This window comes from Melozone crissalis, unplaced genomic scaffold (assembly GCF_028551555.1).
Source record: "Melozone crissalis strain CALT ecotype California unplaced genomic scaffold, PUWL_Pcris_2 ptg000111l_1, whole genome shotgun sequence".
In the NCBI taxonomy this organism is placed as follows: Eukaryota; Metazoa; Chordata; class Aves; order Passeriformes; family Passerellidae; genus Melozone; species Melozone crissalis.
Window position 1 is genome coordinate 10001492 of NW_026535888.1, and position 12817 is coordinate 10014308.

Consider the following 12817-nt stretch of genomic DNA (forward strand, 5'->3'; position numbering starts at 1 on the left):
TGCTGCCCCTGTGTGAACCCTCCTGGCTCAGCAGCTCCTGCTGGGCTTGGCTTTGCGTCAAGGGATGGTTTTGGTCGTACTGGAGTGTGCTGGGGGGCTGGAACTGCCTCTGGAGGACAGCAGCCTGGCTGGACAGTGCCCAGCCTGGTGGCTGCAGTGCCCAGCAGAGTGGAGTGAGCCAGGAGGGGCTACAACTGGGACCCCCAAAGCATCTCCCCTGCTCTAAATGGGGAAAAAAATGAATCTCATGGGATTTCTGTTGGCCATACAAGAGCAGGTTCTTGACCCCAGAGCCCAGGAGGACAGGCAGGTGACCCCCAGGAGGATGGGCAGATGACCCCTGTCTGCCTGTCTGTCTGTCTGTCTGTCTGTCGCCACCCCACACACATGATGGATCTGCCACCACTCACGACCTGCCAGGCGAGATGGGAGCGTCGTGTGGCTGCTCCGTGTGATTAATTATCAGTTCATAACACAGGAGATTTCAAGCATGAAAGAGCCTCTCCACAAGCACGTTGTGCACACTTTATCCATCATATGAGACTCCAGATGTTTCCATTTTATTGTTATTAAATCACTGCCTGGAGAGCGCGGGTAGCAGGAGGCCTCCTGCCCCAGTGCCGGGCACGGCTTGGGGGGACAGCTCAGCACGAGAGACCCCTTTTGTGAGGGACACGTACCTGGGGGCTCAGGCCAGGCTCCCCCTGCTCCTCTGCAGAGACTGGGGCAGCTGGAATGACCTGGCTGGATCAAGGGGGTGACAGAGGACACAGAGCAGGGAACTCAGTTTTATATCCAATATACAAAGAAACCGTGGTCAGATTCCCTGGTCCTCCCTCTCCCTTCCCTCTGGCTCAGTTTTCCCTGCATCCCACATCTTTCCAAAGACTGAGGTCTCACAGCAGGAGGATGCAATGCCCAGCAGCAAGGGGCTGAACCACCCCAGGGTGCTGCTCCCGTGGCAGGAGGAGCAGGGGTGAATCCAGCCCAGGTGGGAGAGCAGAGAGCGAGGAAGGGAGGGAGGTGAGATGGAGGCACAGGGGTCATACCAGGTAAGGAAAACAAGTAAATAGCTGATTCAGGGGTTTGTTCTCCTCTTTTATTTAACAGAAACTGTATTTTTACAGCTGCAATCCCTTAGAATGGGATTCTTTTCCCCTTAAACAAATCCTTGTAAAATAATGCTTCATAAAAAGAAGCGTTCCTCTCCTCGACCCTGAAGACAGAAAAACAATAATGCCGGCGAGGCCGTGGCCGTGCTGCCAAGGAGGCTGGGGGTGGCTGTCACCCCTGTCCCTGGCAGTGCCACCCAACCCACAGCCACAGCTTTGGAGTCTCAGAGGGAATGGCACCGCTCCGGCCCGTGGCTCTGGTGGGATGGGCAGAGCAGAGTTCCCCTTCCAGCATCTGCCACAGCCACCTGCACCCTCACAGGCTCCATCGTGCTGCTGATGGCAGGGCCATCCCTGTCCCCTCCAGCCCTCAGCTGACTCCCAGACCATTTTCCACGCACAAGAGCAGCTGTCAAGGCTGCCTCGTCCCTGGAGACTCCAAAAACCTGCCAAGCCCTTGTGGCATCAGGAACAATCCCATGCCAGGGCTCCCCGCTCCCTTGACTTAATTTGCTTTAATTTTGTTTTAATTTGGGTTGTTTTTTCTCTAGGCTGCAGCTTTTTCTTTTTTCCACTGCTGCTTCAGCAAAAGCGATTCAGGAAATTCCGATGAAATCCCAGCATGCAGCAGCCCTGCCCCTGCTCCCTGGCAGGACAGGCCAGGAGCTTAATTCTCATTAATAACCACCACAGGTCAATTATTGCGAGAAGGAGGAAAAGCAGCAAAAAGCTCTTTGGCGTCACGTGTTGTTTAAGCTTCCGAAAATAAATGTTCTTTGCAAATCAATCTGTTTGCAGCTCCGCACGTGGAGCTGACAGGGAGAGTTGCTGGAGGAAGAGAGTATTTATAAAGGGGGTTTATTTTAAATAAACAGGCACTTAAGGCTGAGGCTGCTGCTCCCATCCCTCGTCCTCTGCGCGAGTTCCCAGCGCTGCCCGCGAAGCGCCGCAGTTGAGCCACAAACGCGGCAAATCTCTGGTTCCCATGTTGTGGGTTTGGCCCAGCACCCATTTGGGATGCTCAGCACCCACTCAGGAGGCTCAGCACCCATTTGGGAGGCTCAGCACCCATTTGGGACGCTCAGCACCCACTCAGGAGGATCAGCACCCATTTGGGATGCTCAGCACCCATTTGAGATGCTCAGCACCCATTTGGGAGGCTCAGCACCCATTTGGGACACTCAGCACCCTTCCCTGCCCCCAGGAAAGGCTTGGCTGTGGCAGCCTGTGCCTCCCACAGGGTCCCAAGTGAGAGGAGCTCCTGCTCACTTGAGGGATGTGACAGCAATGCTGGGCTCAGTGGGCTGCAGGTCTCATCTGCCTTTTCCCCACCTCTTATATTGGTTAAAAATCTATAGGGGATGTGAGAGTTACCACAGAAACTCAGGGCAGCTTCTGTAAGACTCCACTGGGCACCTCTATGGTTGGTTACAGTGCAAGATGAGGGAAGAGCCTTGAGCTGTGCCAAGGGAGGTTCAGGTTGGACATCAGAAAGAATTTCTCTTTGGAAAGAGCCTTCAGAAACTGGAAGGGGGTGCCCAGGGAAGTGGTGGAGCCCTGGAGGTGTCTGAGGAACAACTGGATGTGGCACTCAGTGCTCTGGGCTAGTGACAAAGTGGGGATCAGTCACAGGTTGAGCTCCTTGGACTTCCAAGACCATTTCCAACCTCAATGATTCTAGGATTCTATTCTACAAACTGTATTTACCATGCATCTCCCAGCTCTGGTGTGTCGGGAAGGGCAACACCTTCAGGATATCTGCTCTACCAAAAGACAAATTCAAGGGAGCCCTGTTCCCACGGGGATCATTCCCAGGCTCCCAGCTGGTCCTGGTGTGGGGGGTGTGTTCCCATTGTCACTGTTGCTTTGTCTGCAGGAGCCGTGGGAGCAGGATGCTGCCGGACGTCGCGGCGCTGCCGGTGCTGCTGGGCGCGCTGGTGATGGCGATGGGCCCCGGCTCGGCGGCGGGAGGCGGCGTGGGGGGCTACGCTCAAGTCAAGTACATGCAGCCCATGGTGAAGGGACCCCTGGGACCCCCGTTCCGTGAAGGCAAAGGGCAGTACCTGGGTAAGGGATGCACTCTGTGCGAGGACACGGGGCAGTGGGAAGGGGACGTGGCACCTCACAGCCATTGGGCACTTGTCACCCTCCACCCTTGAGGCTCCTGGAAGCCGCCTGGCACAGCCAAGGGTGCTGCTGTCCAAAACACTTGGCCAAGCATGGCTAGATCATTTGGGTCTTTAACCCAGTGCAAAAGAACAGGGTGGACACGGCTCAGCCAGGAAATGAAGCCCTTTGCTGGGGCTGGGAGGGCACCATGATCTGGGAGCCAGGGCACACAGGGGACCCTCCAGCCTGTGGCTCCTGCCCTGCTGCCCATCCCCAGCAGCAGGCAATCTCTACACCGAAGGCAGAGGAGGCACTCTCTGTCTCTTCCTTTCCCTGCTGTTAAACCTGAGCTGTCCTGGCAAGGCTTTTTCCACTCCTCCACCTATTCCGTTTCCCTGTCTGCATTTTGCACCAGCTGGGAAAGGAAAGAGTGCCAAGGCTGGAGCTGAGACCCAGCCTGGCAAGGGAAGAGCAGGAGAGAGACATTTCCTCTCTTGGTGAGCAGCGACCAGAAACTCCAGACGTGTTGAATCGCTCCCCACTGAGTGATGTGCACCCAGAGGGGCAGAGGCACCCAGGTCATTGCTCTGCACAGCCAGGGCTCCAGCACCCCCAGCCTTCTGTAATCCCCTGTCCCCAGCTGCCCTTCCTGCACCCACTCCAGTGCTGGCACCCCCACGGGATGGGGCACTGCTGGGCTCAGGGATCCAGACCTGCCAGGTCAGTGCTTGGCCCTTGGGAAGAGCCACTGGAGCTTCCCCAAGGGCTGTCACAGACCTGGAGCCTCCCAGGAGCTGAAGTCTTGGCTCTGGGAGGAGAAACCAGAGAAGGCTGGGCCACCGGTGGCTGATTTACTGGAGGGCTGAATGGCTTATCAGGAGTTCAGCCCAGCACATGTGTCAGAAAACACACAGCAAAACCTGGAGCCGAAGTGTGCTACAAGTCCCCCCTCCCTGCCCCCTTCCCAGCTGTTGTAAAGCTGCTCCCTGAATCCCAGCCAGAGCCAAAACCTTCCAGCGTAGCACAGGAACACTTCAGCTGCTGGTGGGACTGGATTCAAATCTCTTCCTGCTGTTCTCCCTTCTTTTTTCCCTTCTTCCTATGCATGGGAGTGACTTGCATTGCCTCTGAGTAATGTTGTCTATGGTGGGGAGAGCAGAGTGTGCCAGGCTGGGGCAAGGAAGGGTTTGGACAGCTCTGCCAGGTTAGACCAGGCAGAGGGGACACTGAGGCAGGGCAGAGCACAAAGGTCCCTTGGACATTACTCCTCTAAAACCCATGGGAAGGAGAGGACAGGTGGGGGACAGGAGAGAGGGACGCAGGGACAGCTGCAGCCCGAGCCACCGGCTGTGGGGCCGCACAGAGGCAGCTGGGGAAGCCGGTGCCTCCTGGATCCCACCGAGCTCCCATCTCTGCTTAACCTCTAATTTGGCAAGGAAAATCCCTGCTGGCCTTCTGCCCTGCTCGGGGAGCTCAGCTGACTGGCCGCGACGGCGCAGGGCTGTGCCGTGCCCCCGCGGGTTACCCCGACCCGGGGGAGCTTTGTGGGGCCCCCCGGCTGCCCCAGCCTGGCCCCGGGGCTGGGGGTTCCCTCCTGCTCCAGGTGCCAGCTGTGAGTGACAGGTTTCCTCAGGGTGCCAGACACCTTTTCTCACCCAAAGATAGCTGCACCAGAGCACAGAGGGAGCTCAGGGGAGGAAATGCTGCTAAATGCTGAACTGCTCAGAACAGTGAAGAAGAGATTTGCACATTGGGGGTTTTTTTTGGCTTAATTTCAACCATGTCGATGGCCCTGCAGCCAGGTAAACCCACGAGTGAGTGCTGTGCTGGGGCACCCATTGCGGGGAGACAGCATGAGAGGCGCTAAAACACTGATCCCACACAACATCCCTGTGAGCCTGTGAAACTCTCTCACGAGACAGAGCTTGGCAGCAGCTCTGGAACAAGCTCGGCCGGGCTCCGCCACAGAGCAGCCAACCTCTCCTTCCTGCAGTGTCATCTGGCCGTGCTGGCCAGACCCGCTGCTGGCTGCTCATGGCTGGGAACCACTTCCCATCCTGCTGGATTGTTCCTCTGCTGTGCTGCTGGGTCCCTCCTCCAGGCAGGAAGGGTCCTTAACAGGATGAACACAGCTCCAGATTAATACAGCACCCACCTGGCCGCGTCCATGCTCCTCAGGAGCTGGGATGCTCCGTGGTGGCAGCTCCCAGGGGTCATTCCTGCCCTGTCCCCCTCCTGCTGCCCCAGCTGGCTCTGTCAGCATTCACAGCAGCTCAGTTCAGGCGTCGAGGGGAGCACAGAACCCCACGCTGGTGCTGTGAAGTGCAGAGCTCCGAGACATGTGTCTGTGGTGAGACATGGGCTTTTGAAATCGGACACCAGTGGGGCTGCAGTGTCCCAGTTTCTCCGCGCTGCCGGCCCCGGTTTGGTTTTCCCGTCTGCTTTTTTGGCCGCCTGCAAGCTGGCAGCTCCCGCCTGGCGTTTCTCTGCGCTGCCTTGTGTGAGAGAGTGTGTGTGTGCTTTTTCCTTCCTTCGTGGGCTCAGCTGTAGATCCTTGTTCTGATTCCATGCAAAATGACCTAGAAAACTAATTCGTTTCAAACCGTTGCAAGAAAATAAAAAATTAAAAAGAAAAAGTGGGGGGAGAAAACACATTGAAATAATTTACTGGAGAATTTTTTTCCAGAATCCAAACCCCAGAAATAGTGCAGCACTGCACAGCTCCCTTGCCCTTTTTTCCACACCGTTTTCCTGGGTGAGGAGCAGAAGTTCGCAGAAATCCAGTGGCAGTGTCATGACAGACAAGTATTTCCTTCATCAAGAGAGCCAAGTGACCACAGCTACAGCTGGGGACATGGGCCAGGCTTTGATTTATAGATAAGCTCTAAAAATGTTTCCATTACCCAAGGAAAACACAGCAGCACCAGGCTGGGAAGGGCCAGAGCTAATTGCTGTGCTCAGGGCAGGCAAAGCCACCTCTGATGCTCCAGGAGCTGTGCCTGCTGCTGCCACAGTTATTCTTTTCACGTGTCTCAAATCTCCCATAAGCTTTTCCCGTTGACTGAGGAAATCTCCGTGCTGGCGGATCCCAGCACCACGTGTGTCCGTGCTCCCAAAGCCCAGCTTGGCTCTCTGAGGGGGCCAGACTGGCAGACCTTGTATCCTGCTCCCACCCCAGGCAGCATCCATCCCCACCCCAGGAACTTGTACATATAGATCTCTTCCCAATTGCAGATTTGATTTAAATTCACCCAAAATGTCATAGCCCTTTCCTCTGCCTTTCGCATTTCTCACCATCATCGTGTGTTCATGTGACTGTCGAGTATTTCCTTCATTTCAAACTGCCCAAAAAAAGAGTTTGTCAGATTTATTCTTTCTCACCCTTTCCTGGTGTCACGTGGGAGGTGACACCCTGCCTGGGCCAGCCTCGGGGAGTTATTTATGCTCACGTCTGTGCTTTCCATGCTGAGCTGTGGTGGGCATGTCATCTGCCTCTCCTTGCTTTTGGAGTCTCTCAGCCCATTAGTTTCTTTCTTATATCCGTTTGCAAAAGACCTCAATAAATTCTTGAAATGTCAAGTGGTTGCGGCCTATTCCCAGCTGGGCTGACTCATTTGGACGGAGCTGAGGCTGCATTTCCCTCCCAGCTCTTGGCTTCTGCTCCATCCCCAGAGCTTTTTTGCTTTTTGGTTTTTCTCTGCCTTGCTGGACTCGGGAGCTGTGCCAGCAAGCACTGTAGGCATGGCCTAACCCATACATCCATTGCCTCCTCAGGCTCTGGAGTACATGTCCAAGAGTTTTCTTTTTAATCCAAAAGGATTAAAGGTCTCCCAAGGCCCTGGACTCGCGGGACGGGGTGAGGGATTATCCCCCGTCTTGGCTCGCTCTGTCGCCATCCTCTCAGCTGAGCCCAGGCAGGAACAACTGAATCCCACGGTGCTTTCGAGGCCGCTGGGAAGTGAGGCAGCAGGAGGTTTGAATCCAGCTCCAAAACCACCCTGCAGTAACTCATCACAAAATAGCCCTGCCAGAGCTGACAGCAAGCATTGGCACCTTCCATGGTGGCACCTGACATCATGGAGGGATGTGAAGCTGTAATGAGAGAACTCTGGGCTTTGGCCTCGCCTCAGGACAGCCCTGCTGATGATGTGGGGGCCCTGGAAGCTGCTGTGGCCATGTCTCAGTGGAAGTGTCCCTGTTCAAGCCCAGCCCAGGCCATTCAGAGACCCCATCTCCAACATCCCAAGGACACCTTGCCCACGCCGAGCTCTAGTGACACTCTGTGTCTCCTCTCTCCACAGACATGCCACCAATGCTGCCCATGGACCTCAAAGGCGAGCCAGGACCGCCAGGGAAGCCTGGCCCTCGTGGACCTCCCGGGCCCCCCGGCTACCCGGGAAAACCGGGCACGGGGAAGCCGGGAATGCACGGCCAGCCTGGGCCTGCTGGGCCCCCGGGCTTCTCGGGCATTGGGAAGCCCGGCATCCCAGGCCTCCCCGGGAAGGCGGGGATGAAAGGGATGCCCGGAGCCAAGGGCGAGCCCGGCATGCGAGGGGAGCAAGGGCCGAGGGGCCTGCCCGGCCCGCCGGGGCTGCCCGGCCCAGCCGGCCTCTCTGTCAATGGGAAGCCGGGTCCCCAGGGCGGCCCCGGCCTGCCCGGCTTTCGGGGAGAGCCTGGCCCGAAAGGAGAGCCGGGTCCCCGCGGAGAACGAGGGATGAAGGGTGAAAACGGCGTGGGGAAGCCAGGCTTACCGGGGCCCCGGGGGAACGGGGGCCCTCCCGGCCCCGCGGGGCCCCCCGGGCCGGCCGGCATTGGGAAGCCTGGCCTCGACGGGCTGCCGGGAGCGCCCGGGGACAAGGGCGACATGGGTCCCCCGGGCGGGCCGGGTGTCACCGGGGAGCCCGGCCCTGTGGGGCCGCGGGGACCCCCCGGCATCGATGGGATCGGTGTCCCGGGCGTCGCGGGGGTGCCGGGGATACAGGGCCCCATGGGGCCGAAGGGAGAGCCCGGGATCCGCGGCCTCCCTGGGTTGCCGGGCCCCACGGGCTATGGGAAGCCGGGTATGCCTGGCCTGAAAGGAGACCGCGGGCAGCCCGGGGCACAGGGAGCCATCGGCGATAAGGGGGAGCCCGGCGTTGACGGCGAGCCGGGCGAGCCAGGCCCTGCCGGCATCATCGGCCCGCCGGGCCCGCCGGGGTCCATGGGGCTGCCGGGCAAGCACGGGCTGCCCGGCCCCAAGGGGGACGTGGGGCCCAGCGGGCCCCCGGGGATGCCGGGGATACGCGGCGACCAGGGCCCGAACGGCTTCGCGGGGAAGCCGGGGGTGCCGGGAGAAAGGGGCCTGCCCGGGTCACTGGGACCTCCCGGCCCGACGGGCCCCAAAGGTGAACCGGGGTTCATCGGCCTTCCGGGGGTGCCGGGATTAACGGGCGGCCCCGGGCCCAAAGGGGACGGTGGGACCCCCGGGCAGCCGGGTCTGAGGGGCCCCTCCGGCATCCCGGGATTGCAAGGACCTGCTGGGCCCATGGGGCCTCAGGGGTTACCAGGCCTGAAAGGGGAGCCCGGGCTCCCTGGCATTCCCGGCGAGGGGAAGACCGGCGAGCCTGGCCTGGCCGGACCCATCGGCCCACCCGGAATGCCAGGAACGCCGGGGCTGAACGGGCCGCCAGGGCCCCCGGGGCCACCCGGGCCACCGGGAGCGCCAGGAGTGCTGGACGAGACGGGCATCGCGGGGCTGCACCTGCCGGACGGTGGCGTGGAGGGGGCTGTGCTGGGCAACGGGAAGCCGGGCAAGCCGCAGTACGGCCGAGGAGAGCTCGCTGCCCGCATCGCGCCGGCCTTCACTGCCATCCTCACCTCCCCCTTCCCCGCGTCCGGCATGCCCGTCAAGTTTGACCGGACCTTGTATAACGGGCACAACGGCTACAACCCGGTCACCGGGATCTTCACCTGCCCCGTGTCCGGAATCTACTACTTTGCCTACCATGTGCACGTCAAAGGGACCAACGTTTGGGTGGCTCTGTATAAGAACAACGTGCCGGCCACCTACACCTACGACGAGTACAAAAAGGGCTACCTGGACCAGGCCTCGGGCAGTGCCGTGCTTGAACTCAAGGAGAACGACCAGGTCTGGGTACAGATGCCCTCGGACCAGGCCAATGGGCTGTACTCCACAGAATACATCCACTCCTCCTTCTCCGGGTTCCTGCTCTGCCCCACATAACAGCTGTTGGGCATGTTTCCTTTTCACCCACTTTAGCCATAAACTTTTTTTTTTTTTGATAAAAAAGTGTTTTAAAATTAATACAAAAAAGAAAAATCACTGGGAAGAACACGCAAGACATTGTCATGGGACCTTGCTTCACGCTGTTTGATCCATGAGTCAAGAGGGTAATCAGGAAGAAGACATCTATCCATCTATCTTTCTTTTTTTGGGGAGGGAGAAGGGAGGGAGGGGAGCGACTTCCTCAACAAAGCATATTTGAAATAAGTACCCCAGTGACTGGACATCAAACACAGGAACACGCTTGGGATGGCAAGGATCTGGCTCTGTGATCCAGAGAGGAAGACCAGACCCCCATGGTCTGTATCAAGTGCCCTCATTTCCCATTTGGAATGCTAGATAAATAAATCCAGCTGTGTCATGGCTGATGTGCTGGTAACCAACGCAGGGTCCCAGGCACTTACACAAACCCATGCAGCAGCAGGGATCCACGCTGGATTGAGAAATTTCCTTCCAAACCATCAGATGCCCAAGTTCCAGGCTCGCTGACGCCTGTTTTTCCAGACTGTGCTTTGGGGCAGTCTCTCCGATTCACTCCAGATTCAGTGTGGTTGGATTTATAATCCTAAAGAGTGGAACACTTTGCATAAGCACCTTCTTCTAAGAAGTAAATATTATTTTTAACCCTCCCCCCCAGCACCTTTAGGAATAAAATCATCCAGGCACTGGTACCTGGGAGGATGCCGTGACCGGTTCCAAAGGCAGTGAGGGAAGCTGGGACCCCGTGATGAACAAGGATCTGCTCTCTCCATTCACCTGCTGGGAAGTCCAAGGGCTGGTCCTGTCCCGTCTGTCTCTGCAGCCCAAAGACTTGCTTGGCCTCAGGAGCATCTCTGCCCACACAAGGATGGCAGTGCAAGCCCAGCTCACGGTGCTGCCAGCTGGTGTGACATAAGGAAGTGCCACTGATGGACAACTTGCTTTTCCTGTCTCACTATTTTGGGATGTGTGAACTCTTTCATTGGTGTCCCTCCTTTCTCTGGGGATCTTGGAATTAAGACAAAACAGTGCTGGTTCTAACTTTCCACACAGTGATTTCACCACGGTGCTATGACCCATTGAAGAACATCACTTACAAGTGTAGTGCAATACCTGTGACAGGGCAGCAGCCCAGGGGCCACTCTGTGACTTAGGTTAAAGAAATCAACATTTGCCTGTTGTTACCACTTGGTCCCTCTAATGCTTGGAGCATTACTGACCTGAGCATGAGCTGCAGGGCTCTGGGCCAGGCATGATGGCACTGCCCCACACAGATCCTGTGGCTTTGCAGGTTTTCTCACAGTAGAACAGTCACTGCCACTTCCAGGACAGGGATGCTGCTCGTCCCAGGCCAGGAGCATGCTGCTGAATCAATCCATGTGCATATCCCACTGCATGTCCTTCTGCAAAGGCACATCCCTGAGAAACAGCAACAATTTGGTCACCAGCTCTGACCTTTGCATTTTCCCAAAGCCTGTTTGATGGCCAAAGAAACGTAGCAAGACTGGGACTGGGCTTGTTTTCCAGATGGACTCTATGAGATATTTAAACAACTTTTCCTATTTCTGTTTTGCTTGTTTGTTTTCTCCTCAAGCCTGTCCTGTGTTTCTGCCTCTTGCCATTCAGGCCTTCCTTTTAAAAACTCACCTACCCTGAAATTTAGAAACGCAAGAAGGAAATTTGCAGTTGGAAGGCCAGTGCTCTGAGCACTGCCTGTTGGGGCTGTGTGTCCCCTCCCTGGGATTTTTCCCTGTGAATTTCTCTCCTTAAAGCTGCAAGTTTCATGCAGAGATGAACCTCCAAGCTGGAAGGTGTCTGATCCCACTGGACGTTTTTAACTCCTGAGGGCATGGCCAGGACCATTTGGGTTGTGATCCTAACAGGTTATTTCCCAGCAGGAACAGTCCCTTAAATTAAAAGTGGAAGCTCAGATGATTTTTCCAGGCCCAGGTTTGGTAGGAGAGGATGCTGGGAGGGGACTTGGCTCCTTTTCTCTGGAGAATAGAGGGATTTGAGCTGGTCCAGCCTCGTGCAGGGCCAGGAGCTGCCACGCCTGGTGGGAGCTTCATCCTGCTCCTCAAAGCAACTTATTTATACTGTGCCTAACCTACAGCCCATCTCTTCTTGTTCTGTTCTGCTTCATTCCAAACTTCTTGTTCGAGCTGGCAAAAAGTAACGACCAAACTCCTCACTGTAGCCACCCCCAGATGAAGTTTGTGCTGTAGATAACAGTTTTGTAATTCCACTTTCCTATCACGTGCAGAGCAAACCCATAATCACCCCTAGCAGCTATTTAACCTCTTACATTTACACACTAATGGAAAGCAAAGATATTACACGCACATAGTTAGGCTAAAAAAAAAAAAAAAACGATGCACAGGATGAGGGAGGCTGTTCACTCTCCAGAAGGATTTATTTTTTTCTGGAATATTGAGTACATATTAGCCAGCAGAAAGGATTATTTTCTGTCGTGTGTGTGAGCGCGTGGGATTTTGGTTTCAATCACAAGAATAAAAAAAGGTTGGGTTGGATGAGGTATGTCTATTTTTAATGCTGAAAACTGCATTACAATGTGCATTTTTATATACAAATTCTTACTATTTTTTTTAAATTTGCCTCTAGTATCTTCATTTCTAACCTAGTATATAGAGGTTTTTAGTTTTGTAAATACTTATTACATGCACTGTCCTAGTAAAAGTTGGTTTAAAATGCACTCTTTGTGACCCAAAACTGACCTGCTCTTCACAACTAAAACTGCAGTACTTGATTGTATTGACAAACATCAATAAAACTTATTGTATAGAGGTGGGCTCAGCTGTGCTTTGTCCTGGGTCTTGCTCTGTCTCATACACACTCTATTTCCACCTCAAATGATCTTGCTTATTCCTAGCAGATTCCCTAACTGATATCCTTATGCAAAAAGTTAATGCATGTTTCGTGTGATTAAGGAAAACACTGTCTCCAGAAATTCAGTTTTAGAAAAGGTTGAAACCCAGATCCTTCCAGCCTGGTGATTATTAATTTCAGGGACTCAGGTTAAAGTCTTAGGGATTCCCTTTCCCTTCTGTGTGTTTTTTTCCATTATTTTTTTATCCTACATCACACACCTTGTGCACAGCCTCCATCCTGAGCGAGTCAGGAACACTCAAGACTGAATCACTTGCAAAGCACCTTCACAGAATCACAGTCCAAAGAGAAGAAAATGTGTTTTCCCACCTGATCTCACCTTAAGGGGTGAAACATTTCCAGGGAGGCTTGGCTGACACACAGCTCACTCCCAGGAGCAAGCCACCCTCCTGCTGCCATTCACGAGGCTCCCGGTGCATTCCCTGGG

General features: G+C 55.6%; 1 protein-coding gene across 1 annotated transcript in view; it reads left to right on the forward strand.

Moving 5' to 3' along the window:
- COL8A2 (collagen type VIII alpha 2 chain) overlaps nt 1-12597 on the forward strand; it is a 30954-nt gene extending 18357 nt beyond the window's left edge. The window contains exons 2-3 of the mRNA XM_054292618.1: nt 2989-3179; nt 7523-12597. Of these exons, the coding sequence (XP_054148593.1) occupies nt 3005-3179; nt 7523-9444 (2097 nt within the window). The 5' untranslated portion in view covers nt 2989-3004 and the 3' untranslated portion in view covers nt 9445-12597. The remainder of the gene's footprint in view (nt 1-2988; nt 3180-7522) is intronic.
- Nucleotides 12598-12817: the final 220 nt, after the last annotated feature.